The 27,733-nt window shown below is 33.7% G+C and overlaps 3 protein-coding genes, 1 long non-coding RNA gene, 2 other non-coding genes and 1 pseudogene across 7 annotated transcripts; 4 read left to right on the top strand and 3 right to left on the bottom strand.

Annotated features, from left to right (window-relative positions):
• Positions 1 to 1,679: 1,679 nt before the first annotated feature.
• LOC133705711 (DNA replication complex GINS protein SLD5-like) lies at positions 1,680 to 5,054 on the top strand. Of its 2 annotated transcripts, XM_062131067.1 has the most exons (6): positions 1,682 to 2,183; positions 2,572 to 2,694; positions 2,775 to 2,857; positions 2,953 to 3,062; positions 4,388 to 4,469; positions 4,601 to 5,054. In XM_062131067.1, the coding sequence occupies exons 1-6, from the start codon at positions 2,016 to 2,018 to the stop codon at positions 4,695 to 4,697; spliced, it is 663 nt and encodes a 220-aa protein (XP_061987051.1). In that variant the 5' UTR covers positions 1,682 to 2,015; the 3' UTR covers positions 4,698 to 5,054. The 2 variants fall into 2 exon arrangements, with proteins under 2 accessions (XP_061987052.1, XP_061987051.1); XM_062131068.1 differs by lacking the exon at positions 2,572 to 2,694 and having other exon boundaries at positions 1,680 to 2,183.
• Positions 5,055 to 5,750: 696 nt separating this feature from the next.
• On the bottom strand, positions 5,751 to 6,630 carry LOC133705712 (calcium-binding protein CP1-like). Its single transcript, XM_062131069.1, has one exon. It carries the CDS (start codon positions 6,525 to 6,527, stop codon positions 6,006 to 6,008), a length of 522 nt encoding a protein of 173 aa, XP_061987053.1. The 5' UTR covers positions 6,528 to 6,630; the 3' UTR covers positions 5,751 to 6,005.
• Positions 6,631 to 13,202: 6,572 nt separating this feature from the next.
• Positions 13,203 to 14,680, top strand: LOC133704454 (uncharacterized). The gene is made up of 2 exons (XR_009844071.1): positions 13,203 to 14,358; positions 14,475 to 14,680. It is a non-coding gene; the product is annotated as an uncharacterized LOC133704454 (long non-coding RNA).
• On the top strand, positions 13,567 to 13,642 carry LOC133706101 (small nucleolar RNA R66). The gene has a single exon (XR_009844445.1). It is a non-coding gene; the product is annotated as a small nucleolar RNA R66 (small nucleolar RNA).
• Positions 13,768 to 13,859, top strand: LOC133706112 (small nucleolar RNA snoR118). Its single transcript, XR_009844456.1, has one exon. It is a non-coding gene; the product is annotated as a small nucleolar RNA snoR118 (small nucleolar RNA).
• A 353-nt stretch (positions 14,681 to 15,033) lies between the features above and the next one.
• Positions 15,034 to 16,560, bottom strand: LOC133705287 (uncharacterized; annotated as a pseudogene).
• A 579-nt stretch (positions 16,561 to 17,139) lies between these two features.
• LOC133704266 (probable protein phosphatase 2C 42) lies at positions 17,140 to 21,842 on the bottom strand. Its single transcript, XM_062129048.1, has 4 exons — positions 21,215 to 21,842; positions 19,848 to 20,218; positions 18,832 to 19,068; positions 17,140 to 17,673 (listed from the first exon to the last, which is right to left on the bottom strand). Exons 1-4 carry the CDS (start codon positions 21,534 to 21,536, stop codon positions 17,461 to 17,463), a joined length of 1,143 nt encoding a protein of 380 aa, XP_061985032.1. The 5' UTR covers positions 21,537 to 21,842; the 3' UTR covers positions 17,140 to 17,460.
• Positions 21,843 to 27,733: the final 5,891 nt, after the last annotated feature.

The following is a 27,733-nucleotide window of genomic DNA, read 5'->3' as shown; positions in this document are numbered from 1 at the left end:
TCTTCCTTTCCAATTTCATGGTTCCAGTCGAAGGAAGAAAAGGTCATCATATGAGAATAGATTCGTTTGCATGCAAGTGATTTATCTGGGATCCAAAAACAAAGGATTAATCTCTGCATATAAAAGATTATCGGGAATACTATCATATCATGATGCTTATAACAAAACAAGATGTCTCGGACTTTCAGCACGAAGTTAAAACTTAAATTGTGTTGAGATAAAGTATCCTCTCTCTGTCTAATTAGATACGAGTTTATATCATGGATTTATAATAGGCAAAGCTAGTACTTGTGATATTTGATTAATTTTCTAGTCTTGACAATTTAATTCATTTATTTTTGGCAAGGTGACTTATAGATCATGCTTTCATATATATATATATATATATATATATATGAAACAATTAAAAACTCTACAAAGTTTTGGTTTAGGAATTTATTTGCAAACGACCATGTCTAGCGTCCGGCTCTCCTTACTCTATAATTTATATTCACGCTAGAATTAGACTGCTGAAATGCAAAATTTCAGTTTTTATGCTTTTACCTATTAAGATTTTGCGCCATGCATGCGATGAACTCTATCTATTTGACTTCTCTTTTAACCTTTGTATAATATTTGACCATATGCTAATTAACTTGAAGGGTTTTTTAGGTCACAATGCTAACCTGATATTGATTGTTCATTTGGACTTCATATATGTAGTCTTGGCAGCTGTGTTCTATTAAGTTGCTTGCTCAAGGACAAACCAACTTAGCTGTTGGTGATTAATTGTAGCCATTCGCTAATTAGCTGGTATTAATTAAGATTAAATGGTTGGGTGAGAATAAGAAATAAAAGCAAATGACTTTTGTCTATCTCCCCCAAGTTGGACAGAGCAAAACATGCTGGATTTGGTGGGAAGAGACCGGAGAGGCAAGGAAATAAAATTCCAAGTGGATCGCAAAAACCAAGAAGAAGAAGATAATTGGAATCGGGCAAGAAGCCTCTTTCTCTCGGCAGCCAATAGGCCAAGTTGAAGGATTAGTTGCAAGTAGAAGGGGCGACCGTGACTGAATCCATTTCAAGATTCGACAAGCATCCACCACAGAAACTGGTCACATACAAATGCTCGGATCCCATATCCTTCTTGTCAGCTTATAATTTTTTTTAATTAATTTCATGAGTTTTAAAATTAATAATTATCTAAATTTTAAGTAATTTTAAAAAGACTTGAATCCCCACACTCTTCTTGCTTATTCTTTTAATGCCTGTCACTCAATTTATATATATGAGATTGAAGATTGGAGTTTTGGCTAGAATTAAAATGTCTAGATTGTAGAGACTTCGATGTGAAAAAAGCTGTCTATTAAACGGGAATTTGAAGCCAAATTGAAAGATCTAACAAGATCTTTGCTTTATCCGAGCTCATTGGTTTATTAGTGTTTGTTTTTGTTGGTCGATCTCTCTAGAGCCTGAGAATCAACTTCGAGACCAAGGATCTTTCAAATTGAAAGAATACTTCAAAGACAAGTACATGTGGATCTCCACAATTGAATTCCAAGTCTTCCAGATGTAACCCAATACATAAAGAGAAACACAAGTGGAAATGTAGTGACAATATTGCCCCTCCATCCATCCACCATCAACCCCATTCCTCTTCTATAAAAAGCCGCCAACACACAGACAAAACCCATTTACATCAACTCGTTAACACTCCTTATTATCTAGAGGGCCCCCTTAACAAGCCCATCTTCTCCCCTAACAAGAGGAGTCCTATCTCTGGTTTGTGCGTGGATCTGAGGCCATCACAACCGTCCACTACACGACCAGCCAATGGCTTTAGATTCACGCACAAACTCGTGATCTGTCTCCTCTACTACACCGAATAGATCCGTTTTGGCGCCAATTCCTATTCCACCTTTTTCTATCTTCCCTCTCGAATTTAATACTCTATTAACATTTCTATCTATCTCTCCATAACAGATTTTGGAAGTCAAAAGAGGGGGAAAAAATCAAAGAGATTCAGACCAGATCAGATGGCTACGGAGGAATCAGCGAGCGTGATGGATGATTATGAGACGTTGATTTCGACGACCGATGTTGAGCTCTTGAAAAGAGCGTGGCGTAACGAGAAAGCTGCTCCGGAGATTCTTCAATTTGAATCTTCTTTAGTTCAAAGAATCAAAGAGCAAATCGAATTAGCGGTAATTTTTCTTTTTGAAATCGGAAACCCTAACTTTTTATTTGTCTCCTGAGAAAAATCAAAATCGAAGTAGAGAAATTATTTCTTTTGCTGCCTATTCATTTATATTTTTTATTTTTAAGTAATTCTTCCTAGAGAAGCTTGCTTTAGCGCAGATTTTCGACTGATTATTTAATTTACGTTTTTTTATTTATTATTTAGCTTAATTGTAAATCCAATTCTACGAAGCTAAGAAATAAGAAGCTTAAATTGGATAGCTGTTGTTTTATTTTTTGTTTTGCATTGCGATTTCGCTACATGAACTAGGCAAATGGAAATAAAGATTATGTCGCGATTTGATTCATAAATTATTTAAATGGAACAAAATGGACTTGGCGTGTGATTTGTAGGAACAAAATGTGGAAATATCCGAAGCAAATAATATCGATCCACTCACTGTGTCGCTTTACCAAATGGACTTGGATAGGACTCAATTTTTGCTGAGATCATATCTTCGGGTTCGTCTTCAGAAGGTAGTCAGTTCTTGTGTTTTGTTATGGTGTTGTTTGGAGATTATGTTGAATTTGATTTGCTTGTTGGACCTGGAATGCAGATTGAGAAGTACCTGTTCTATGTTTTGAAAACTGATGAGTATCTAAACCGGCTTTCTAAGCAGGAGCAAATGTTTGCAAGAAGGTGAAGGGTTTAAGTGATTGTCTTGTTTGTGATAAAGATATGTGGTTTGGGGTTAATTGGATTGTTAATTCGTGATGTTTGTTGTGTGATTACAGGTGCACGGATGATTTGGGAAGCCATCTTGATGAGACTGTTTTGGCGAAGTTGCCTGATAATTACCAGTCCATATTAAAGCAATCTATAACCAGTGAAGAGGATGATATGGGTACTCGTTCTTCTCTAATTCGCTTTCATTCCTACTCTTTTTTTTTTAAGTGTTTACTATGTATGAATGGATGTGTGGATCCAGTGCTATTTACTCTTCAGTCTCATGTTGAGAGTCAATTGCATATTGGACCATAACATGATGATATTTTTATAATTTGTTTGGAAGCTTGTGAGGTTGCTATGCATGGTAACCTTTTGATTCTCGAGTTGGCATTTTCAAATCATTATCTGAGATGCTCAAGTTGTTGTTTTCTTCGAATATGCAAATGGAATGTAGGAATGGTTTATATTTTCCATTAAGCATGTTGTAGAAATCCCAATATTCTTGTCAAGAGAATAGTTATCTACTTTCCAAAAAACTTGTTTTTCTGTAATTTTCACAATCTGAGTGATGAGAGAAGGATTTCAAGCATAGCAGGCCTTTCTATTGTTGGATGCATCCAACTACTGCTCTCATGATTTATTGATGCTACTTTGTGATGACAATGTGAATGCAAATTTAGCTAGTGCCTGAAATGAGCTTGTGAAACCGAACCTAAGTTGTCATGCACTTGTCATCCAACTATAATATTCTCATTGAGAGAATATTTTTGGATTTGTAGACAAACCTGTTTTACTTGCAACTTCCGGAACTGTGATTGAGAGAGGGATTTGACCTTACTCGAGCCTTTTTATTGTTAGATGTGCCCAAGAACTGCTATCCAATCATAAGCTACCCAATGGTTAAATGAGCTTGTTAGTAGCTCGCTGCTGCACTCTGTAGTCTCTGATCCATGAAATTGCTGAAGCACTGGATGATCCTCGCACATGTATGCCTCCATGACTGAAAAGCATGCATCTACAGATCTTAGGAATGAGGAAAAGAGATGTTCCTCATTAAGCTTGTTTTATCCTAGATTTCATGTGTTATCTTATTCTAGAAGTGTTTTTCTTGCTTATCTGCTAGTCAATTTATTGTGTTTCCTGTTCTTTGGATTTCATTACCTCCCTCTTTAATTTCTTGTAAAACAATGCTTTCACTGTATTTATAGCATCATATGCTCATTAACAACATCACTGGCTTTATGCATATCATTTTCCTCCCTTGCTTCCGCTTAGCCTCTCCTCTCCTTATTTTCGTTTAGTCATCTAATTTGTAGATTTTCCTGTCCAACATAGGACAATTCTAACTTCTAGATAGGGGTGTCTGTTACCAGGTTCAAGAAGTGTCCCAGTTAATCTTTCCTCAGTTTTGTCCGTTTTTTAACTTTTATGTACTTGAGTACACGCACCTAGACAGTAACTAAAATGAGTTTTTCATTGTTCTAATCTGTACGTCAATAGTGCCAGTGCCCCGACTTGACACATTCGTTATCTGCAAAGCCAAGCAATATCTTTCTGGCCTTGACTTCGAGCCTGAGTACAGGTAATTGATGACTGTAATTATTGGCCTTTACAAGGCAACCCTTCTTTATCGGTTGGGCTGTATTTGATTTCTTATAAGAAAGAAAATGAATTATCTGTTTGCTTACTGATAAGATCTATATACTGTGGCAGCATGGAAATCACAGAGATGGAGCGCGATTTACTTACCTTTGTATGTTACAAGTTCATAAAGAAGCCTCTAGAGAATGGGAAGATAGATTTGGTCTAAGTAATCCCGGCTTCTGGGTTAACAATGCATTGGTAGAGCAGCGAGCCAGAAGTTAACAATGCTACTCCGAGTTGCAACTTGGCTTAGTACTTTAGTTGTCAGAGCAGTAGGATGTAGTGATTGATTGCATGTCTTATGATATTCTCCTGAATGTGATGCCAAATGCCTTGTGTTATTGATGGGGTCTGATGTGTCATCTCCATTGATGGGCTCTAATGTGATGCCAAATGCCTTGTATTATTGATGGGGTCTGATGTGTCATCTCCATTGATGGGCTCTAATGTCTCATCTCTTGTATTATTATACACATTTATATCTGCTATCTATGGCTTGAATTTCCAAATCATTCAAAGAACAGTTTTAAGTTTTCTGCTGTGTCCTCCGCGGATAAATTTTGTGACAGAATGTCCTAGCCTTTTGCTTCAAATGGAGACGTCTTGGGTGTTTGGAACGGTTTGTTTTTGGATTTTTTTTTAGAGTATTTTAAACACCCGCCTTGAAAAATGAGAGATGCCGGTAGAGCACAAGTTTCATTGGCCTTTCGACCTCATATGGCGTGCTTAGAAAACCCCGCTCCTTGAAAAACAAAAGCAAAACGAAGAAACTCGAGCATTGTGCAACGGTTCTTGAGAACAGATTGTTTGTCAGTGTGAGCGGCAACAGAAATCGACTTGGTGAGTCTTTCACGTTACAAATTTTGTGCTGTAGCTCCGCAAATACTCTGCAAGCAGCAGAAGTGTATTAATCTGTGCTTTTCTCGCAATAGTTTTCCTATTGCCCAACGGCTTGTCTGTTGCATGATTTCTTCTGAACTTCGTTTTGGGTGTTTTTAAATATCTGTTTTTTAAAGTCATTTTTATTTAGAAATTTATTACAATAATAATCTTTATTTTAAAAAAAAAAAATTAACATAAATGATTCAAAAACATTAAAGAAAATTAATTTGAAAAAAAAAACCCAATACTAAACGGCCAGTTATTTCTGAAGTTGCCACAGTGATAAGAGAATGTAAGAAGCTAAACGTGAATACATCACTGCAAAAAGACCAGCAGATTTGGGCACCACAGAAATCAGAGGAAGTTTTAATAGGCACACAGCATGAGACAGAAAACAAGACATTTAAGAGAAGCATCAGCATCACAAACAAAGCTGGCAATGCATCCTAATTGGCATCACTTTACACCAAAAAATCATAATTTGCTACACAACAATTTCATGTGGCAGAACATAAACATATCCTATTCAAAATTAATGAGCATCTTCTTTCAAAAAAGCAGGACAAAATCAAAGGTTAAAATTTCAAAAGTACTATGCAACAGAAGAATTATCAAGAGCCAAAATCTTAAGGAAATCATCAAAAGTGACGCCATCTTTATCACCGCCACCAGAACAACAAGCCAATTTTATCATAGCTTTAATATCATCATCAGAAGCATCAAACCCTGCCCATTGCATATAACTCTTCAGATCATCGACACTCAGTTTTCCATCCCCGTCTTTATCCATGACCTTAAATACATCCTCCATAACCCCAGAACCAGACCTTGTTGACGATGAAGATTTCTTCTTTTCACTAGCACCATCCAAAACACGTTCAAATTCATCATACTCAACAAACCCATCTTTGTTAAAATCCGCAACAGACATCATTGAGCCTATAAAATCATCATCGGCACCATTACTTGAAAACCCTGCATAAAACATGCGAAGATCATCTTTGCTTATCTTCCCGTCATGGTCTGCATCAAGAACATCAAATGCTGGCCTGAAATCTGATCTTGCACCACCCCGTTTGGTCCCTGCAGCTAGACTTGTCCCAGATGGGCACATTTCGGTGAAGAGAGATCAGGCTTGGGATTCTTTCTAGGAAGCTGTTGATGAAAATAAGGCAGGCAAAACAACAGGAGAACTTGTCAAGTTTGTTGTCTTAAATAGAGAGAGAGGGTTGGTGTGTCAAACCAAACAAAAAATTTACGGGGCATGTGACTTGATTCACAAGAACTTGGAAGTCTAAACTTTGTACACGTGGATTGATTTTATTCGTGAGGTACGTGTGCAGTGACGTGTCGTCTTCTGTGGAAGGAAGGAAGGATCTACCTTTTGAATCTTTGATGCGAGGCTGGTCGTTCGTTGGCTGTTTGGTATTCTTTTGTTTGGCTGGTAGGTCAAGTTTGCTCTGTCATGGGTCAAGATCGAATTATGGCATACACTCTGCCGTGCCCACTTGATAGGTCTTCTCTTGGAAGTTTCGAGGCCGATGTTACTGCTATTCGAGTTGTTACTACTTGCTGGATTCTTTATTTGATTTGTATTCGGCTGTGGGGTTTTTGAGTGGCGTATAACTTTTTAGATTCTTGAAAGGCAAGTGGTGGACTTATTCTCTGAAATTAATTATTCTATTTGTTTTCCTTGATCGTCGTAGATTTGAGCATTGCTATCACAGAAGAACAAAGTTTTCGGCCTTCTATGGATGCCAGTCCGATACCATTATGCGTGAGCAAATACAGACTCATCACGTTTCAATAAAATATTGTCTTTACATGGAGATTTTGAGAGAAGTGCTGCTGCTGCTATCAAGATTTAGGTGGTGTCTGGTATTGGCGCACGAAAATGTCTAAAAGTTTGTTTGGCAATGTTGTCTCGTTTGTCTTACCTTGTGCTGCTATGCTTCGGTTGTTGTTTTATGTTGTCTTGCACTTGATTGTGTTGTGTTATGGTGTGAGGCAAAACAATTAAAATGTCTGATAATAAGAATTGTATTTTTTTATTGTAGATGCAATGTTGATTTTATATCATTTTTATAGTTGTATTTGTTATGATTTGAAAGTCCTGTGAGATTTAAATTATCTGTTACTCTCTCCACTGAAAAAAATGGAGAACTTCATGGTGCTTAGCTTTTCATATGAACACTTAATCACCTCGATTTTTTTTAAAAAAAAAATGAACCTTTTTTCCCTTTTTTCTATTTATTTCTTAAATTATACCTTTCAAATATTTTCTTTCTTTTTTTTCTTCAATGTTTTATTAATTTTGATTGCTAATCATAATTTATTTTGTGTTATTAACCAAGGGTAATCCAATAAATCGTCATCTCAATATTAAAAAAAAGTATCATTAAATTTTTTTCAAAATCAAACCATACTTTTACTATTATTCGATATGTTTTTGGCCTTGTCAAGTAAAATGGGTAATGTAAAATCAACTTCCATGCATTTTAATTTTAAACACATGTTAATCAAGGAGTTAACTCAAAAGATTTTAAGATTTACCCATTAGATCTACAATGTCAGATAGTTTTTTTTAATTAAAATCTCATCTTTCATTTTGTTTCTCTTGATTGGATCCTTTATGCCTTTTATAGGTATAATTCTTCAATATTAGATTGATTTTGAACTGATCTTAATAATTGTTTCAGTTAACTTTCCATAAGATTATCGTAGTCTTAAATAGACACCCTGGTGGTTGGTGTTTAATTTTATAAGCGTTTATTTTTGTTAATATGTCATTAAGTATAAAGTAGTTTTTTAAAAAAGAAATTAACCTAGTGGAGTCCATGAACTAAGTCATGTGTGTAGTTTGTAAACCCGTGAAACTTAAGTCTATCTAATATATTGTTGTCTTGGTATTTTTTTAAAAAAATATTATCTTAAAAAAAATTAAATCAAATCATTTTTTTTACTAGTTATCTAACTTGTTTTTAAACTTCTCAAGTTAATAGGATCACATAAAAACAATTCTCATGAGTTTAATTCTAAGCTAAGGCCAGGTAAAGAATCAAACCAAGAAAAATCAAATAAGTCTAGTTTAATAGCAACATCATATAGTTCATTACAGCCTGGATATTATTTTTCCATGTTCAAAAAAGTTTTAACCCTTATATGGCACATAATAAATAATATCTAACAATATAAAAATATGCACTAACAAAAACTAAAAGGTGTGGGATAATCGTTGTTCACTCACACCCATTGTATTGTGGATTCTAATAGTAAATTTACAATGTTATACTTTTTTTTCCTTTTTTTATTGTTTGTTTTTAATTTACCTCTGTCTACTTCGTCTTTTAATACTAGGGCTTTGCCTTTTTACATGGTTAATGTGGTTTGTAAATTTATCAAGATAGTCCAAGTTACCCCGATTTACGGGTTTTTAAGATGTCTTCTCACTCTATCTGTTTTTTTTTTAATTGAACTTGACTTTGTTATTGTCAAATTTTTTTTTCTCGTGTGGTTAAAAAAATAGTTTTGAAAAGAAATTATGTTATTAAATTTTATAAACTTTATAAAGCTATTCACATGTTTGGCTAGTTAGCTTGGTTCGTAGGTTTGACGAGTTTAACTTTTTTATTATTATTTTATTTATATATGCTGGTTTTATTGAGAATTTAGTCTCATATTTAGTTTCGTTTTATTTTTTACGAGGTTATCGTGGTCTCAAACAAATATCTCGGTATTAGGTTGATGTTCGATTTTGTGATTTTCTATTTTTGGTATTGTATATTTAAATAAAAAAATAGCTTGAAAAAAAATTATAATCTTAAAGGGGTTCATAACCCGGTTCATGAATTTGACGTGCTATCCCGAGTTACGTGATTCATAAGTTTAATAAGTTTATCCATCAATCATATATGTTTTTTTTTTGTTATTTGATTGTTTTAATTGATTTTTTTTAACTTCATTATCCTTCAATATTATATTGGTTAGTAGATAAATTGCATGATCTACTTTTGTTTGCTTTACACGGGGTTATTGCGGTCTCGGATAAATGTTTATTTTAGGGTCGGTGTTTAATTCTATAAACATCTATTTTTATCATATAATTAAATAACATTTCTATATAAAAAATGGTTATCAAATTCAATAAAGTCCATGAATCGGATAGCGGGAGGACCAGAGTCAATCTAATTTATTATTGTCTTGATATTTTAAAAAAACTATAATCTTAAATTTTTTTAAAAGCCAACTCATGTTTTTAATGATAATTCATGTTACCCTTAAATCCATGAAATTGATCAATTTAAATCGAATCAACTTCCACATGATTTAATTAAAAACCTCATAGTGGTGATTATAATCGTAACCTCCACGCATATTAAGCATACAACGGATAAGGCAATGTGTCACACATGCAATTCTTTTATGTATAATTTTAAAATCAAACTCGGGAATAAATTTAGAATAAAACTTAGGTAGTAGGTTTGATCTTTATATTTTTTTTAAAAATAAAATATTGTTTTTTTGAATAAAAAAAATATATGAAAAAATAATAGGTTGAAGGTCAAGTTTAGCCGATCCGGATTTCTTAACTACGATTTAAAGTTTATTATTTTTTACGTTTCAACAGTGTTTTTGATTTTTTTAATATATTTTCAAATCGTTTTGATTTAATAATATTATAAAAATAAATTTAAAAAATAAAAATATTATTTTAATATATTTTAAAATAAAAAACATTTTGTCAAGGAATATGCTATTATATCATTATTGATGTTGGTGATCGTGACGTCCACGCGTATTAAAGCTACAAGGGACAAGACAATGTGTCACGCGTGCAATTCTTTGATGGTTTCAGTTTCTGCCATAAGCGTCTCTGCCCTTTTTTTAGTTTACTTTTCCTTTTTTTGTTTTACATGGTATAAGATATAATTATTAAATCCAACTTAACTAACGACCTCAATAATTCAGGATTTAAAATTTGATTGACTCATTTTTTTAGTTAAATCAAATTGAGTAAAATAGTAATTTAATAAAACTTATTTAATTTAATTTAATTTTTAATAACTAGACCCTTTCACAGGCCTGCGATTTATTCCTTCCCATCGCAGCATATTTACACCGGACAGTTCTTCCCTCCGAGCCATGACATCATAGCGGCTGCTGCCTGCTGCAACTTAAGTCGGTGGCCTTCCTTTTTAGAATATTTACAACTCTACATGTTTTTTAAATTGACAGCGAGATTCGGAAGGTAGTTTTTTTATTGTATATATATAAAAGAAAGTTTACCGGATAACAAGATATCGTATCTAATAGCTTTAATTTTTTATACTGAAATAATTATTTGTATTATGATTTTAATAACTATTTGATCACATGTTTGAATTTTATCATTTTTTAAATTAAAATTAATTAATAGCATAAATTATATATTAATAGCTTATTAAATAATTTTAAGATTTATGGATTGAGATTATTTATTTAATTTTTAAACCACCGGAACTCATCTAGAATAGGCAGTATTTGGGCCCTAAAACCTTCCATGAGTAAACTTTCATGTTATAAAGCAAACCGAAATGGTTAGGCTTAAATGTGGGTTTGATGGCCAACTTTCATGGGCTATTAGCTCAACGCACAGATGTGGACCATCGATGTGGACTCACCGTCTCCCTAAATTGTGATCGTTTTGATTTTGCTTGGGGTTGGAGGTACTTTCATGTCCTCCGTTTTTGTTTTCGAAAATTTTAAAACAAAGATAGAAGTTTTTTTTCCCTCAAGAATATAGAAACCAAGCACTGTAAAAAAATCTCAAAATCAAATAAACTGTTTCCAAATTTTTCAAAAAAATAAAATAAATCCATAACAAACAATTTTTATGTTTTTTTTAAGATAAATAATACCAAACAACTCCTTTAATATCCTTTCGAGTGCATGATTGTCTAGGAAAATAAAAAATTGAAGGTTTATGATGTAGCCAGACTTACAAATACCAAATATTTTAACCAATCGAGTGAAGATGGAGGAAATTTTGTCCATCTAGAAGTGAGAGGATGAAAGGAGTAAAACAATACTCGGCGTCCTGGGTCATGGAGACGGGTAAAGTATCCTTTACTCGTGGATCTCCCTGCTCGAATTTATACACATAAATCATTTATTATACTTATAATCTTTTCAAAATATATTTTAAACAATTTATGCAACATATTTTTATTTTTTGATGATCTGTGTGTCAAAGAATCATCTCTACCCAATAGCTTAAGCTGTTAGGTGAGGTCCTATGATATGATTTATATTATTCTCTAACACACCCCTTCAAGTGAAAGCCCTTTGGGCTTGAAACTTACACAGACTTGCATTATCTTTGTGCTTAATTTTTATCAAATAAATGAGGATGGTGAGATTCGAACTCGAGACCATTTGGTCATCAAGGCTCTGATACCATGTCAAAGAACCATCTCTGCCCAATAGCTTAAACTGTTAGGTGAGGTCCTAGAATATGATTTATATTATTCTCTAACACTGTGCACTCAATATAAATGGATAAAAAATAAAATAAAATCACATGAACCTTCCTCCGGTGCAAATTCACCTCCTGTGATGGCGGGTATAGAGAGTAAGTAGTAAATCACCTCTAATATAAGCGGGAATGGGTATAGAAGCTAGGAAACCTGCATGGAGATGGAGAAAAAGAGTGCATCTTTTGCTTCCATGAACCTGCTCTGTCGCTTTTTTAAAAAATAAATAAAATTATAATTGTCTATCATGAATGCTTTTAATGGTCGATTGATTTTCGGATTTGGAGATCCTTTTGGTCAAATTACAAACAAAGAATTAACCAATAAGTTGGGTTTTGTAAGAAGATTTTTTCTTGCAAACTGCATCTATTTTTCTCGATACAACCCTAAAACCAAAATTATAATGTTGAGAGTTATCCATTTGCAATCCGAGCTAAGCCGCTTCTAAAACTAGTTTTAATTCGAATGAGCCATGTTTAATCCCATGTTTTTTTATCAAGAGTGTAGATTATCAAGAGTGCTTGTGTTTATTAGCTCAGTTCGGCAGAAGATAGATCTTCATAATTTAATATTGTAGGCTAAAATCCTATAGCGTAATTTCATTCTTGTTTTGTTAAGTAAAAAATTTTAGGGAAAAACTTGAATATTAATCTTAATTTGATCTCCTGTGAATTAAAATAAAAATAAAAATATGGATATTAATTAATTAAAGATCCAACCAGTCACAATGTCTATATTATAAATAAGCAATTACAAATAATCCAGCCAAAGTAATAGGAATTATACCTAATTACCTTGTAAATTAGTCAATAGTTTTCAAAAATCATAATTTATTTTTGAGATTTCTAAACTTTCATCTTTCAGTAAATTTTTAATTTTTTAATTAAAAATGAGATATTTTAGAAAATAAATAACAAAATCATCATAAGAAACTAAAAGGAATAAATAAAAAAAATAAAATATAAGAATTCAACGTTTTATTTTTAAATAAAAAGAGATTAACTAATTATTTCATTAAAAACATAGAAACAAAATAATAATTCCCTCATGGCAACGCCTCTCGATAAAAACTAAAAAAATAGAAAAGAAAGAACAAGGTGATATGGGTTGGGTTTGGATTCAAAGCTTTAACAATGAGCTGTGGACATGACTTGCCATTGGGCTCTTTCAAGTCTACTTTATATATTGTGTACACAGAGGGGTTTTTCGGTAATCCGCAGAGCCAAAAAACCCTATCAGCTCTTGCAGGCTACCAGTATATAATCCCATGACCAAATTAAGCAGAAGCCATTTAGGGTTTTATCATGATGTGACGATTAACATGTTTCGCTACGCTTCTCTCTTGCCCTTTCGTGCTCTCTCTCTCTCTCTCATTTTTCTTATGTATGTGTTTGCGTGTTTTAAATCTTGTTTTCTCATTTGATGCCTCTTGATAGAAACCTTAAATACAATAATTGTTTTTGGTTTCTTGAAAATATTTTTTCGTTTGCAAGAGGCTTAGAGTTTGAGCAGAAATTGAGTCGCTGCGCCTCTGTTCTCCACAGGCGTAGTGAATTATACCCTGCCAAATCTATCTTTCCTATCTTCTTTCTAGTTGTGAAATAATCTTTGTTTTGGATCAGTGTGTATCTGACGCGGGGATCCTATGATGGCATGTAATCTTTGAGACCTGATTATTTTCACTGGATGACAACTACCAAGCATAATTGCTGAGGACCCCTTCGTTATTACGTTAGTTATTAATGATGATTTTCCATTGATGGGTTTTTCTTCTCTTGTGGTGATTTTGTTTTACACCATGACTTTTACTTTGATTAGGTTTTTGTAAGGACTGTTTGATGCGGAGATGATGAATATGCACTGGGCTCTGAGCAAGCTGTTTATCAGCTGCTTAATTGATGCACAATTGCCGCCTAGAAAGCTATGTCTGATCTGTTTTTATTTTAAATCGTTTCTTTTTTCATTTTTTGTTGTCCATGGAAGGGTGATGTACCATGTCGAAGTCCAGACGCTGTCGATCCTCACCTGATACTGGAAATGGAATCTTACCTGAATACTCCAATGAATATAGAGAACTTTTATGGGCAAAATTTAACAAATTGAGGGAGGACGATTCCATGACTTGCAATGCATAAAAATGCGACCTCGGTGAAATTTGTCAAAAAAATTCCCGCAACGGATGCCAATATGCAAGTTTGTGTTCATGCGAAAGAGGCCGAATTATGTTAATTACGCCACAAATATGCTCAAAGAATATTGCCGAACTGTTCAAATGTGCTTCTTGTAACCGGTGATCATACAACAAAGAAAGAAGACAGATCTACAAGCTGTTCCTCAAGGCGCTGTTATTTAAACCAAAAATAAAATCAACAGAACAATTCTGCAAGTCTGAATTCCGAGGCGCTATTCTAGACATGGGTGACTTACATCTATGTACTTCTCCAACCGTTCAACTAATTCATGCGGGAAAGGTTCTGGCAAGTTCGTTGTCTTTTGGTAGAACTTCTCCAACCATAGTTTCACTGTTGTCTTGTTCTTGCCTTTGACAGGTTCACCGAGGGGGGTTTTAGATACTCTGTAGCAATTGTCCTGAGATTCACAACCATAAAGATAATTCACCAACTGCAGTTTACACACGTCCAACTCGACTAGAACTAGTAATCTGCCGCTAAAATAAAATCTTGTAAGTACTTGCTAATGAACTTTTTCTATGATTTTTAATGGATATTCATATGCCAGAAATAGGTTTTATGAACTTCATAGCTTGCTATTTCAAGGTAACTGTATGCTGAAGCTGAACCAAGGATCTTAAAAATTTCATGAAAATATAACAAACAAGAAATGTAATAAAAGGATCGACTATTTTCTGCTTGCATCACCTCATACATGTTTGTTTTGAGCAACAAATACACCAAAGAAGCAAGATTTGGCTATCAAATAAGAATTTCATATTTGATCTAAATCCTTAACCACAAAGTCCATTTAGAATGCTATGTTTGCATTTTTATAACAACCCAAAATTAAACTCAAGGAAACTTCAGGCACAGCCAATACTGTTCCACAAATGACTCTCTCTTACTTTGACACACGATAACATATTGATCGTGTTCAGTACCTGTCTGAACCCAGCCACACTTGAGTTGCTCCTCCTCCATTATATTGAGTCTCCCTTTTGTTTCCTCAAGTCTTCATCAGACAACTCTTTAAGTTTGCCATACATTGTCTAGGTCAATTTCCTTATTTCCAAGGTCCATTCTTACCTGCAATCGAGGGCCAAACAAAGGCAGACATGATCATAAGGGAATGAAGTTCACACCATTATGAATAATACCACACAAAACCGACAAAACCGAAACTAGTAATGCTATAGTCTGGAAAAAAACATTATGAGCATTTGACTTCCAACCTCAAAATGGTTGTTTCAATATGAAAATTAGAAGTCAAAAAACTGATTTTCCCAGAAAAAGAGTATTGAAATTGAAAATAATACCTTATCAAAATTTACAAGAAAGATTGCATTAGGAAGGGGTCGGTCATTATCTTTGGCAGAGTACGAATATAGTTTGCGAGATACTGGCATTTCCCTTCCAAAATCAGTCTAACTAAAAGAAAATACAGAATTCAGAATTTCCTGTAAAAACACACTCCACCGTACTACCCCAAAACAATGAACATATTATATCCACAGAGCATCACTCACCTCTCATGCATTCCCAGCAGAAACCATATTCTGTTTCGATGCCTTCTCATGTGCAATCAGTTCTGGCTGCCCAGCCTATTGACAAAACAGCACAAATAAAAACACAACTCGTGTCATTCCTATCATATAATGAGTAAAAAAAACTACTAATACTCAGGAAATTCTCCAATTCTCTCATTGTAATACATCTCCTCTATATGGGTCCCTTCAAGCAAAACTCAAACGCAGCCCACAAAACTGAACTCTCAGCTGAAAATGTAACGGTGCAATGGTAGTATTGAAGACTTTCCACTACAACATTACAAACACAACTTTGTAACTTAAAGCGTGCAAAACACAATTACTTAACAATGCTAACTTGAGGGAGAGCTTGCCGGAAACACGTTAAAAACGACTTGATGCTCAATGTCAAGAGGCTCACCGGTCTACAAACATTAAGGTCTATGAGTTTAGAAGCTGGTCCTCAGAAAATCTTGTAATTTATGTGAATCTACACTAAACCTACACCCTTCATCGCCATTAAAACCTATCAGTACTGCATTCACCTCCAACGGAACCTGCACCACAGCACATAAAATCAATTATCTCATAAACACAAAATAAATAAATACACGTTAACTGAAATGCAATAATCTGTGTTTTTCACTTGAATTACGCTGTAGATATCAAATTTTTTAACTTAAACGAACAGACAATCAGCAACACTGGAATTGCGGACTCTTTGGCAGCTGAAAATAAAAGCCGCAGTTCAGTGGAATTACAAACGATTACTACATGATTCAAAACGACGTGAAGTTTAGCTAAAATGAGCACGAATGAATTATTGCGAATCTAAATTGTAATTGTAATCTAATTGATGATTAAATATTGTAGTGATACCTCGGCGCGAGAGTGGAGCATGCGGCGGACGTCGGATCGGACGCTGTCACGGACATCGTGAAAGGCGCTATGGTGCCAGTGAGGGGGCCGGGGTCACGACGGATGGGTTGTGGTGCTGAGTGGGAGTGAGACAAGAGGAGAGTCAGTGTGAAATAAAGCAATAATAAAAATCTTGACATTGATTTCGTTTCGTAGCCATGAAGTTATGTTTGATAACTGTTAGATTTGAAGAAGAGGAATTAAGGGAAGGTGCATTTGTTGGATTGCGTAGGGAAGAAAGGAATTCCGCTGTAGGCCAGTCAGGGACTCACACGGCCATGGAAATTGAATTTGGGTTGATTTTGGTAAATAAATAAGCCCTCGTGTTTCGAGGCATGTTGACATGTCGTTCAAAGGTTTTGATGACCCCATGGTATTTTCGATATTCTTGGATAGTTGCCTGCCCCTCTGGGCCTACCACACCTTGTATGAAGGAAGGGTGTGTTCGAAAAAGCAGTTTATATCATGTTTTTTTAAAATTAATTTTTTTATATTTTTTTAATTATTTTAATATATTAATATCAATAATAATTTTTAAAAAATAAAAATTATTATTTTAATATATTTCAAAAAAAAAACAACACTTTAATCCATAATTACTACAAAATATTTCCAAACACTATTTATGACATTTGATATATATGTCTGACATGCAAATAGATTATTGAAAAAAATGCAAAACACATTTTAAGTAAAAATATAATCAGGGTCTCCACGGACTTGGCAGCAATCTATTTATTTGCCTGACAAACAACATTTTTACAAATTCTAAAGCTCTTAATTAAATCTTGGAATTCCCACTCAGGTACCGCGACCGCTTTGTCAGTGCAGCTCTGTAGCCTTGATACGTGTCTTGATCCGCTAGGATGCTTTTGCGTGTGTCCATGATAAGGCAGCAGAAATATGCCAACGGGTGGTTAATTAGCGCTTCGGATGGAAACCGGCGGTGTTTGCACAGCGCTTTTGGATTTGGATATAAGATCATGGTTTAAGAATAAAACAATTACAGTTATATCGTCATGAAAGTGTCGTCGAACCTTCTTGTCAATCTTCTGTAGATCTGAATATCTCATTTCTCTTTTTCTAGCCGCTTCTTGTAAGGCGGCCTTGACAAGCCTCTTGGCACTTCCCTGCAGTACAACAAGCTCGTGAATACTACCAACAGAGATAAATTTAGAGCAAGAACTACATATACGAAGCATAAATTTAAGAATACAGTCAACCACCACTTAAAGTAAAAAAAAAATGAACACATTAAAGGAAAAAAAAAGATGAAGAATGAACCATGAGCTAAACCTGGGTGGTCAAATGCAAGAATAGTCGCAGTGAGGCTGATAGCTTCACTGGTATTAATCAAAAAACTGTGAGATTATTTGGCTTTACCAAGAGAGGAGCATTCCAGCAGCTTTGATTGACAGTGTTCATAGGTTGGTTAAATATGCAACTCTAGAAAAAGCACCTATTGTGATACAACTATATAAGTTTTGGATCATAGTACATGATCTACATTTCTGTGCACGCATCCATATCCCAGCATAGCACATGTCTTATGGAAGGCAGAATTGGCATAACATCTACTTCTGCTGTGGATAATAGCCATCTAAAACACCAAATATGCACGAACAATTCAAGGCAATTCATGAAAGTCGAGAGGAAGTCAATCTAACCACCAATATCTAATCTCATTGAATGGTTCCTTGACACGCATTCCAGAACAATGATCAACAAGCTAACACAGAGATTATCAAACGCATTTAACTCCAAGGCTGCGCTATGCCTAATTATATGACAATGAACTGACCATGGATCACCTTGGGTATCAATGCATAATCCATGCAAAGAACTAGAGAAAAAAGGTCATGGATGAACAAGCCAAATACGATACAAAGTAGAAACTCATCAATGATGATACTTTGCAGTTCTCTTCTCTGTCAAAACTCAAATAGATCATGTTGAAAAACTCATCGATGATTATGACAAACATATCTACTAAATAAAATGCACCGTAATGCTTCCATAAGTTTGCGTTTCAAACTATTCCACGATATTTTGCTTTTACTATATACATCTTAGAGAAAAGGACATAGGTTTGCCTTCCAAACTCTTCCAAGAGTTTTTTATGGAATGACCAAGCAAGCAAGTTTTAAGCTAATACCAAGCAGCATATGAGTTCCAGAAAAAGGTCAAAACTTTATGGTCATTTGTTTCCTATTTAATAGAAGCACAGGCATGAAAGTAAATTCAATGTAGAAAGTATGACAACCAAATACACAAGGGAGAACTCTTACTGCACATGGATTACTGTGGACAATATCCACTACTTTTTCATTACTCAAGTGTTCCCAAAGACCATCAGATGCAAATACAAGGAACGAATCATTTGGATGGAGAGGATGTGAAATGATTGTTGGATTGGCACTCAAGATTGACTTGTCCATTGGTTCAGGAAGTCTGAACTTGGCATTAATTGGTTCCCTGTTGAATCGTGCATGTTTCATATACACATCTCCTATGGATCTAGAAACCTGCATCAAATATAATCATGGATTTCATTATTTTAAATTAGAATTTGCAAAGGAACATGCCATGAATAATAAGAAGCAAGATGAAGATAATCCGATGCAAACCAAGATGTACTCCAAGGAGTTTCCATAACATACTTGACTTCAAAGTAATCTTCATCGATGCAAAGGCTAGATAAAGGATGTTCAAATTCCCTTTCATAATCAACATGCTTATTTTCTTAAACGTGTCAGAAAATATAAATAACAAGCATCTAGCAAAATAATTGTGAATTTCAGGTTACCTAGAACAACGAAGATTATCTTCAATCAACTAATTTGCCTCTATACATGAACCCTTTCTCTGACCAATGACTATAAAACCATCTCAACTATATTTGAAGTCATATCTGCAAAAGACCTGGTTGTCAGAGCATGTGAATCGTGCTGGGGTTTGGTATTGGCTTATATATTGTTCTTTCTCATCTCCAGTTCATGGTTCTTGCAACTTGTAAATCTTCGACACAATTCTATAACTCAAACAAATTGTTTTAAAAATAATTGTATAGCAATGGGTAAATTTGGTTTTGCATTAACAGCTACAACAAAGTTGACGACTTCTTGAAAGAAGTCGGGACAGCTATTATGAATACCAAATGATAAACAACCAAGAACCATAAAAATTCCAGCCCACCAAGTAGTTTCATAATTTATCACTCCGAGACTACAAAAAAACACAAGAATACAAAAGCACCTAAGATGTGTTTTAATTTGAAATATTCTGAATTGGGGTTTGAAATAACCTGAATAATCCCCTTTACTCTCCAAACTCCATGCTTAAGAACAACAATCTGGGGATCATTTGGATGTAAGTTCTTGAGTTCATGCCTGATGACCTCAAGGTTTGCATTATGCTCAGTTGATAATTGTATTGCAGCAATACCTCCAGTGTTGCCGACTTTCTTGCCCAGTACAACACGGGAATCTCCCAGGTTTGCTACAAAGAGGGTCTGCTGATATATCACTCCAACTAAACAGCATGATCCAACTGTTGCCATTTGAGGACGACTGCTCCATAACTCTGACACGAGATTGGTAAACCCTTCCTCTGTTGCACAGAAAGCTCTTTGGATGGTCTCGCTTGTCACAACACCATGTGTCTCTGCTGAAATGGCTGCATAACCACAAAGCCTAAGAATGCCAACACAAGGCACAATACTTTTTTAAGATTAAACGACATTAAACCAAAAAAATATAAAAACATTTTACAAACAAAAATGATAAAAAAAAAAGGAAGATATATGCCCTGTTTTTTCACTGGAATTCAAAGCCCCTGTCACCCTTAAGCAAAATCTAGTTTCTACCTAGAGCTAATGCATGTCCAGCACACATTTTAGAAGCACTAGCTTAGATTTTAATCTAAAAAAAAAGCTGTAGGAATTTAGGTTTTAAAAGCCAAAATGTTAAATTCCTAAACACTGCAAATAGTGCCTTGAAGAATCTGAAAACTTTTGAAGTAAGAACTTGCATTGGTTTTGGGTATCGATAGCAAAAACTATGCAGTTGGCTGCTAAACACTAATCATTAAGCTTACATTTAATCATCCTGTTCCAAGTTTAAAACTGCAATTTAAAGTAAGAAAAAAAAAACTCCAAACTCATAAAAGCCAATCAGAAGCTTACACAGAAAGCAAAATCCGATTGAATATCACTTAATAGTTATCCATGAAATTGACAAGACAGATACAACCACAAAAGTGAACAGCTCCAAAAAACTGAATCACTTTCAGCAATTAAAAGCAAGCATTACCAATAAGTACTGACCTCCCAGTCCATGACATTCACATGCAAAATCCCGTCTTTCAAATCCCAATAAATTTTCTTCACTATATTATACTCTGAAAACAAGTAGCTCTCTATCATCCAATACAACTGTACAAAATAGCTTCTCATCTAAATTCACAAAAAAAAAATCCAGAGCAACGAAAGAAAATTACTACCGGAACCTTTCAAAATCTCCAAAGCAAAAAAGCTGATTGATTGAGAATCCCACAAAGGTTAGTGAGAAACGTGGCTAATTCAATGACATAAAAGGAACACGACAAAGTTTTTTTCTTTTAAGTAAAAATCTTTTTTAGATATTTGATCAAAAATATTTAAAAAGAACAGACCTTGAAAGTGCCTGAACAAGTGATCACAGACGAAACGTGCAGCTTCAGGTCCACCGTGACCATCATAAACACCAACAAAAGTTCCAAAAGGTCCAGACTCAATCTGGCTTTGGTCTTCAATTACTTGATTAGCTTGAACAACAGCCATTGAAAATTCACCAGACCAGTATCTTCCAACGTCTCTATACCAAAGCAAACCATCTTTCCCTTCTTTGCTAACACCGACAAATGACTCAAGCTTTGAATCACTGTTACTACTCCTTCTACCATGCCCAAATGGCTTAAGACATGAAGAAAACAGATTCATCAATGCCTGAAGCATCCCACATCTCTCAATCACACTAGCCCCTAAACCAAACCAATCTCCTCTCCCTCCCACTTAATCTTTCTCGATGTTTTGAAGTGCGGGTTTTTGATATAATGATCTAAATTTAATGGTGGTGATGGTGAGAGTGGAAGGATGTGCTCGGTTGTGGAGGAACAGATAAAAGGTAATTCCTTTGTTGGGGAGGGGAGGGGATGGTTTTGGTGGGTGGTGTTCTCAATGTCTCTTGTTTGTATGCATGTGAAAAGAAAGAGGCTTTAGAATGGGTCCAAATCAAAAGTATTCATTTTTCACTTTGGCTTGGGACATTTTTCCTTGCTGAAAAAACTTTTGGATGTACTATAAAACATGGTTTAGACGCAATGAGCTATAGAATATATTTTTTTAATTTTAATTAATCCAATAAAGTATAAACTTTAATGTGAAATGAAAAATGTCGAGATCTGTGTGAGATAGAATATATTGGTGAAGCAAAGATAACTGGGCACTAATCTCGCCACTCACCAAGACACATGGACCTTTGTCTCTGCTCCTACCGAACGGGGAAATCGTAGCCAATCTCAAACGAGAGGAGTTTTGGAACCAGCAATTTCTCAACTAGAATCTGGGACATGTTCGACAATTTTGATCCTCTAACCTTGGATTGAGGGAAAAGTGTGTTTTCACGGTTAAAGCAACTTTGAAAATGGAACAAATCTTTGTCTACAAGTGTCGAGTATTAGTGATCAACTGGGTGAATTGATATTTATAAGTTGCCACCTCTCCTCTTCCGGTAGTTGAGAATACTTTAGATGTGCAAAAACATTTCGGTAGTTGACAGTTTTATGTTCAGATGGAGACAGCCACCATGTTGCCAAAAGAGAATTGAAAGCAACACTTCCCATAGTCCAGTTAACAATTACAAAATAACTAAAGGAGGAGTTTTATACTGTTAATTTTGAAGTAGTGCTTTTTTTCATTTTTCATTTTTCATTTTTATTTTTATTTTTATTTTTTATTGTTTTATCTTATTCTCATTATACAGATCACGAATTTAACTAGTTGAATCAGGTTTTTTAATTAATTTTTATTTTATTATTTTATTATTTAATATTAAATTGATTAAAAAACAATTAAATGATAAGGGGTTTTTATCTCATCACAAAACATTATTCACTAGAATAATGTTTTTTCTCTTCGTTTGTTTTTTTTCTAATATGTTTTTTTATTTTTTATTTTGTTCTTTAATATTATATTTATTGATAATTATATTTTATATTTTATGAGGTTATTTTAAATTTATAATTTAGAGTTTGGATTAATAGGTTAACTTTATTGACTCAAGGTTTTGTTTTTTTAATTGTTTTTTTCTCAATTTCATCATTTAATTTTAAATTGATTGAGAATTAAGTTTTATAGTTTATTTTGATATATTTTCTATGAGATTATTCCTATTTCATGGCTTGGATCACGGGTCTGATGAGTTAATCATTGTTAATTCAATTCATTTTTTGTATCTTTTTTATCAATTTTTTTTTTACAATTTTATCTTCAAACATTGAGTTGGTTGAAAATTAAGCTTTATAATTTTTTTTTTAATTTGCTTTCTATTGGGTTATCCTGATTTCATAACTTGAGACACGAGTTTTGCGAGTTAACCTGAGTTGATTCGGGTTATTTTCTTGGTTTTTTTCCAGTTTCATCATTTAATGTTAAGTTTATTGAAAATCGAGTTTCTTAATTTATTTTGATTTGATTTATATGAGGTTATCATAATCTTATGACTTGGTATGTGAATTAACAAGTTGATTCAGGTTGACTTAAATCGATTCAATATATTTTTATCTTAATTTTTATTAAAAACAATCTCATTTTAAATATTTATTTTAACTTAAACTATATTTTTATCGGTTATTTAAGTTAGTTTTAGATCCATTAAGATAACTAAATCATATTAGATCAATTTTCACGTGGTTTTTTTTCCATTAAAAAAACATTAGCAAAACATATATATATATATATATATATATATATAGCAAGAACTAGGTTATTCTGCCGTGCTATGTTGTGATCTCATGATGATTTTTTTTGGATATATATATATTCGTTATGTTGAAAGACCTGGACCTATATGCTGGAAGGCAACGTTACAATGAAAGTGATGCATGCTTTTCCAGAATTGTAGACATTAATTGCGTGGTTTCCTGTGCTTAAAATGTAAAGATTGTTACAGTACACATCAAGCTGGTTTCCATTTTTATGAAATTTCGAGCATGAACTGCTTCTTTTCCTAGTTTGTTTTTTTCTTTTTTTTTAAAAAAAAAACTGCTTCTTATTAGATGTTGAGAATTTATTCAGGGATACAATCGCAGTAAGTACACATTGACATAAATTAAGGAGAACAATGCAACGTGGTACCCATGTGGGCAGCGGCCCACTCCACTTTTAGAATATTTTTATTTTAAAACAAATATTTTTAAATTTTTTTAAAAAAATTATTTTGATGTGTTGATATTAAAATTAATTTTTAAAAAATTAAAAAATATTATTTAATTTAATATATTTTTAAATAAAAAATATTTTAAAAAACAATCACAGCAATATTTCCAATCAATCCGTTTAACAAACGAATAGGAATTGCTCGGCAGCTGAACTTGATCATGTCAGCAACCCTTCGCCCTTCAGGCAGTTTCAAGTTCTGTCAAATACCAGCGCTCCACTTACTCGTCTGCTTTCCAACTCACGCCAACAAGAGCTTGACCCGGCAAATAGTCCATTCCTCATTGGGGCAACACAAATTTGTGTTTCCGTTGTATAACTCAGTAGGGGCCGATTGAGCACGGAATTGGCGGCAGGTTTTCCTTCTCCAGTTGTCATCATGCGGCGCATGAGGGGACATTGCATACAGAGTTATGCTCCTCCGATGTTGATGTCTCGTATGAGCCGATTTTGTACGAACTATAACTGTCTTCGCTTGTGCAGTAAGATTTGAGTAATTTAACGCTTTGGCCACGCACATGCCTTTAAAGAGAAGGTTTGACGTTCAAAATTTGCCTTAGTTAATCTAACAAATCAGGAAGGTCAATAAGCATCCTAATATGTACAAAGGCGAGCAAACTCTCTGTTGCTAGGCCTCGGCAGTCCTTCGAACACCGAGAGATGGTCGCCCATGAGATGGGGCCTATTTGGTGACAATTTGAGTAGCAGAAAAGGCAGCAGATTCAAAAGTAGAGGGAACATGAGCCGAGGATTTTGGCATGGCACGAGGGATTCTATCTTCTTTGTTTGTGGATCATGAATGGTTTTGGTTTCTATGAATAGTGCATGGTGTTGACTTGCTTACTAAAATATTACCAGTTAATAGTAGGCATCTTGGTGACTTTTAATGGCAGCATGCAAAGTAGCCATCATGGCGACTTAGGCTTTGCAGAGTTATATTTCTTTTTTGTTCAAATGATTTGAAATTCATTAAAAAAAAAAGAAGGATGATGGAGTTATAAGAGGTCATGGGCCGAATTTAACAGCTGCGACCATTGCTAGCCCAACCTTAAAATCCTGGGCCAGAAGGAAAGAAATCAGCATTAGCAGGGATATGGATTGCTCGGCGTGGTGCCTTGATATAGCCTGCCAGGATTTCATCACTGGCGGTTTGAGTAAATAGTTAGATGAGATATGGGAGGGATGGTGTCCAGATTGTTCCACAGCACCCAGAATATTCAAGTGGGCCCGTTTTGATTGATAGTTCAATGGGTCCACAATGGCCTGCCAATGCATCATCAGCCACGAGTATTGTTGCCACCCTTGGATCATCAGATGACCTAATATGACGTGGAGTGCTGGTACAAGAAGCTACTAGCTAATTCAAAAAATCAAGTTAATCAACCATGGTTCCTTTACCCGATAAACAAAGGGAGTGACCCGACCCGTAAGAAGATTCGAGATTACTTTCAAGTGCTCCATTTTTTTGTGATTTTATAATCATGATATGGTATTCCCTTTACATGTATAGGTTTCATATGGTGGTAGTTCATGTTTTTTTTTAAAAAAAAATTATAAATAAAAAAATTATTTGATTAATTAAAATTTTTTTTATTGAACCTCACGTATATTTTAACTTTTAGTTTTGTATAAGCTGAAATATCTTATTTTTCATTTATTTTATATGCAGTAATCTATCTCACCAAGAGACGAGACGGGAGATGGCAAGAGTTGAGGCCCCTGCAAAACAAAATTCATTAATATTATGCCCCTGTGAAAAGAATAATTTTAAATTTTAAGCCCAAAACTAGTAAGATTTAAGTTTTGCCCCCGAAAAGAAATTCAAAGTCTTTCCCCCTAAAAAATTACTTTGCTTCACCCTAACATATCACAACAGTTTAAATCAAATAAAAAATTTTAAAACCTATTTTTTAAAAACCATAACTAAAATAAAAAATTCTAAAAAATACAACTAGACTGCTATACGTAATTCAAAAGCACATCCTCACAGTTAAAAGTATCTGTCTATTAGTTCCCTTCCTGCCTTTAGCTTCATTGCTCCAGCACCTCTCAAAAGCTACCGCATGGTCCACGAAAGCTGCCCCCGTAAGAATCATGCTATAACCTTTATGACGTCGGGCGTACTTCTCGCCCCTAGATATACTTCAATGGCTACCACTAATGAGTCGACTCGAGGATAGAAGCATTGACCTTTTAAAATTTTTCTTGAATTAGGCGGCTGCGGGGACAATGCTATTAGTGGACTTCTTAACTTTCACGAGTCTGTATTTAAAAAAAAAAACAAAAGAGTTTTCTAACCATTAAATAAGTTATTAAGTGAGAATAGTTCGAGATCAAATAATTTGTTTTATGTTTGAGTTATTTAATTGTTAATATTAATAATTATTAGAGATTTATTTGACTATTAATTTTAGAATATATAAAGATTAATTGAAAAGCGTGACACCTTATATTAAAAAAAAGAAGAGTTTTCTTGCATTCTACTGCTCCTAGAAATATAATAACTTGGTTGTATGAATCCATGTTAATTTCGACGTGGATAACTTACATACCATTGAATCGAATCAACTTTACATAAATCCTATTAATAATAATAAACTTATATGCTGTGTAAAATATATGGGATAATGTCATATCCATGCTTTTAATTTAATACATGATATTTGTATAAAAAACAACCAAAAAACTGATTTGATTGAATAACAAGTCATTGATAGCATGGTGTTGTATCCCACGCACGCGCGGGCATATACATGATATTATATGTTATATATAAAGAAATTAATTTAAAATATATATACCAACTCAAATCAAATAAAATTAATTTAAGAATATATTTAAAATGAAAAAACTTACATCATAATTATTTTTTTCCGAGATTTTATATTTTAAAACTGCTTCAAAATGACTTTATTTTTAATTTCATTAAAAATATATTTTTCAATATACACAATAAATTTTTATTTATCTATTTCTAAATCTTTAAAGGATTATGAAAGTTCTTGACAACGATTATATACTGACATATAGTATATAGGATCTAAAATCATAGCTTAAAAGAATTGTCACAAACTTTCATCTAAAACTTATATTATAATTGCCTCTATTCCATGCACATATTAATTCAGCAAACTCATAAGTTATTATAAGTCCTAATATTTTCTATAACTAATTATAAAAAATAAAACTAAAATTTTATAACAAAACAAATAGAAAAGATCAAGAAAACTTTTATAAAACATAAAATATAAAATATTACTTGTTTAACTAATTAATAGCACTTGAATATAAATTTTATAAAAGGGAGCGAGGTAGAGACTAGTGAAAAAAAAAGGAGCTTAGATCAATTTATTAGCTAACAAAAAAAATTAACCTTGCAAAGCTATTATATTAATATTTTAATATAAAATATATTTTAAAAAAAACAATGGAAAAAAAATCACATAATCACGGCAATCAGTAAAACACCTGTGAATACAGGTGGGTAAGATATGGGTTCATAATTGCATGTAACTTATTTTTTCATGGTTTACAAATTATAAATTTAATTAATTTAATTTTCCTATATCCAAAAAACTTAAATTTAATTAATTTAATTTTCCTATATCCAAAAAACTTAAATTAAATTAATTTAATTTTCCTATATCCAAAAAAATTAAATATATAGAATGAACCAAATTTGTTGCAGAAGTGATCGATATTTATGAGTTGGTTTG

This window comes from Populus nigra, chromosome 10 (assembly GCF_951802175.1).
Source record: "Populus nigra chromosome 10, ddPopNigr1.1, whole genome shotgun sequence".
In the NCBI taxonomy this organism is placed as follows: domain Eukaryota; kingdom Viridiplantae; phylum Streptophyta; class Magnoliopsida; order Malpighiales; family Salicaceae; genus Populus; species Populus nigra.
Note: the sequence above shows the minus strand (reverse complement) of the source record. Positions and strands in the feature narration are given on the sequence as shown.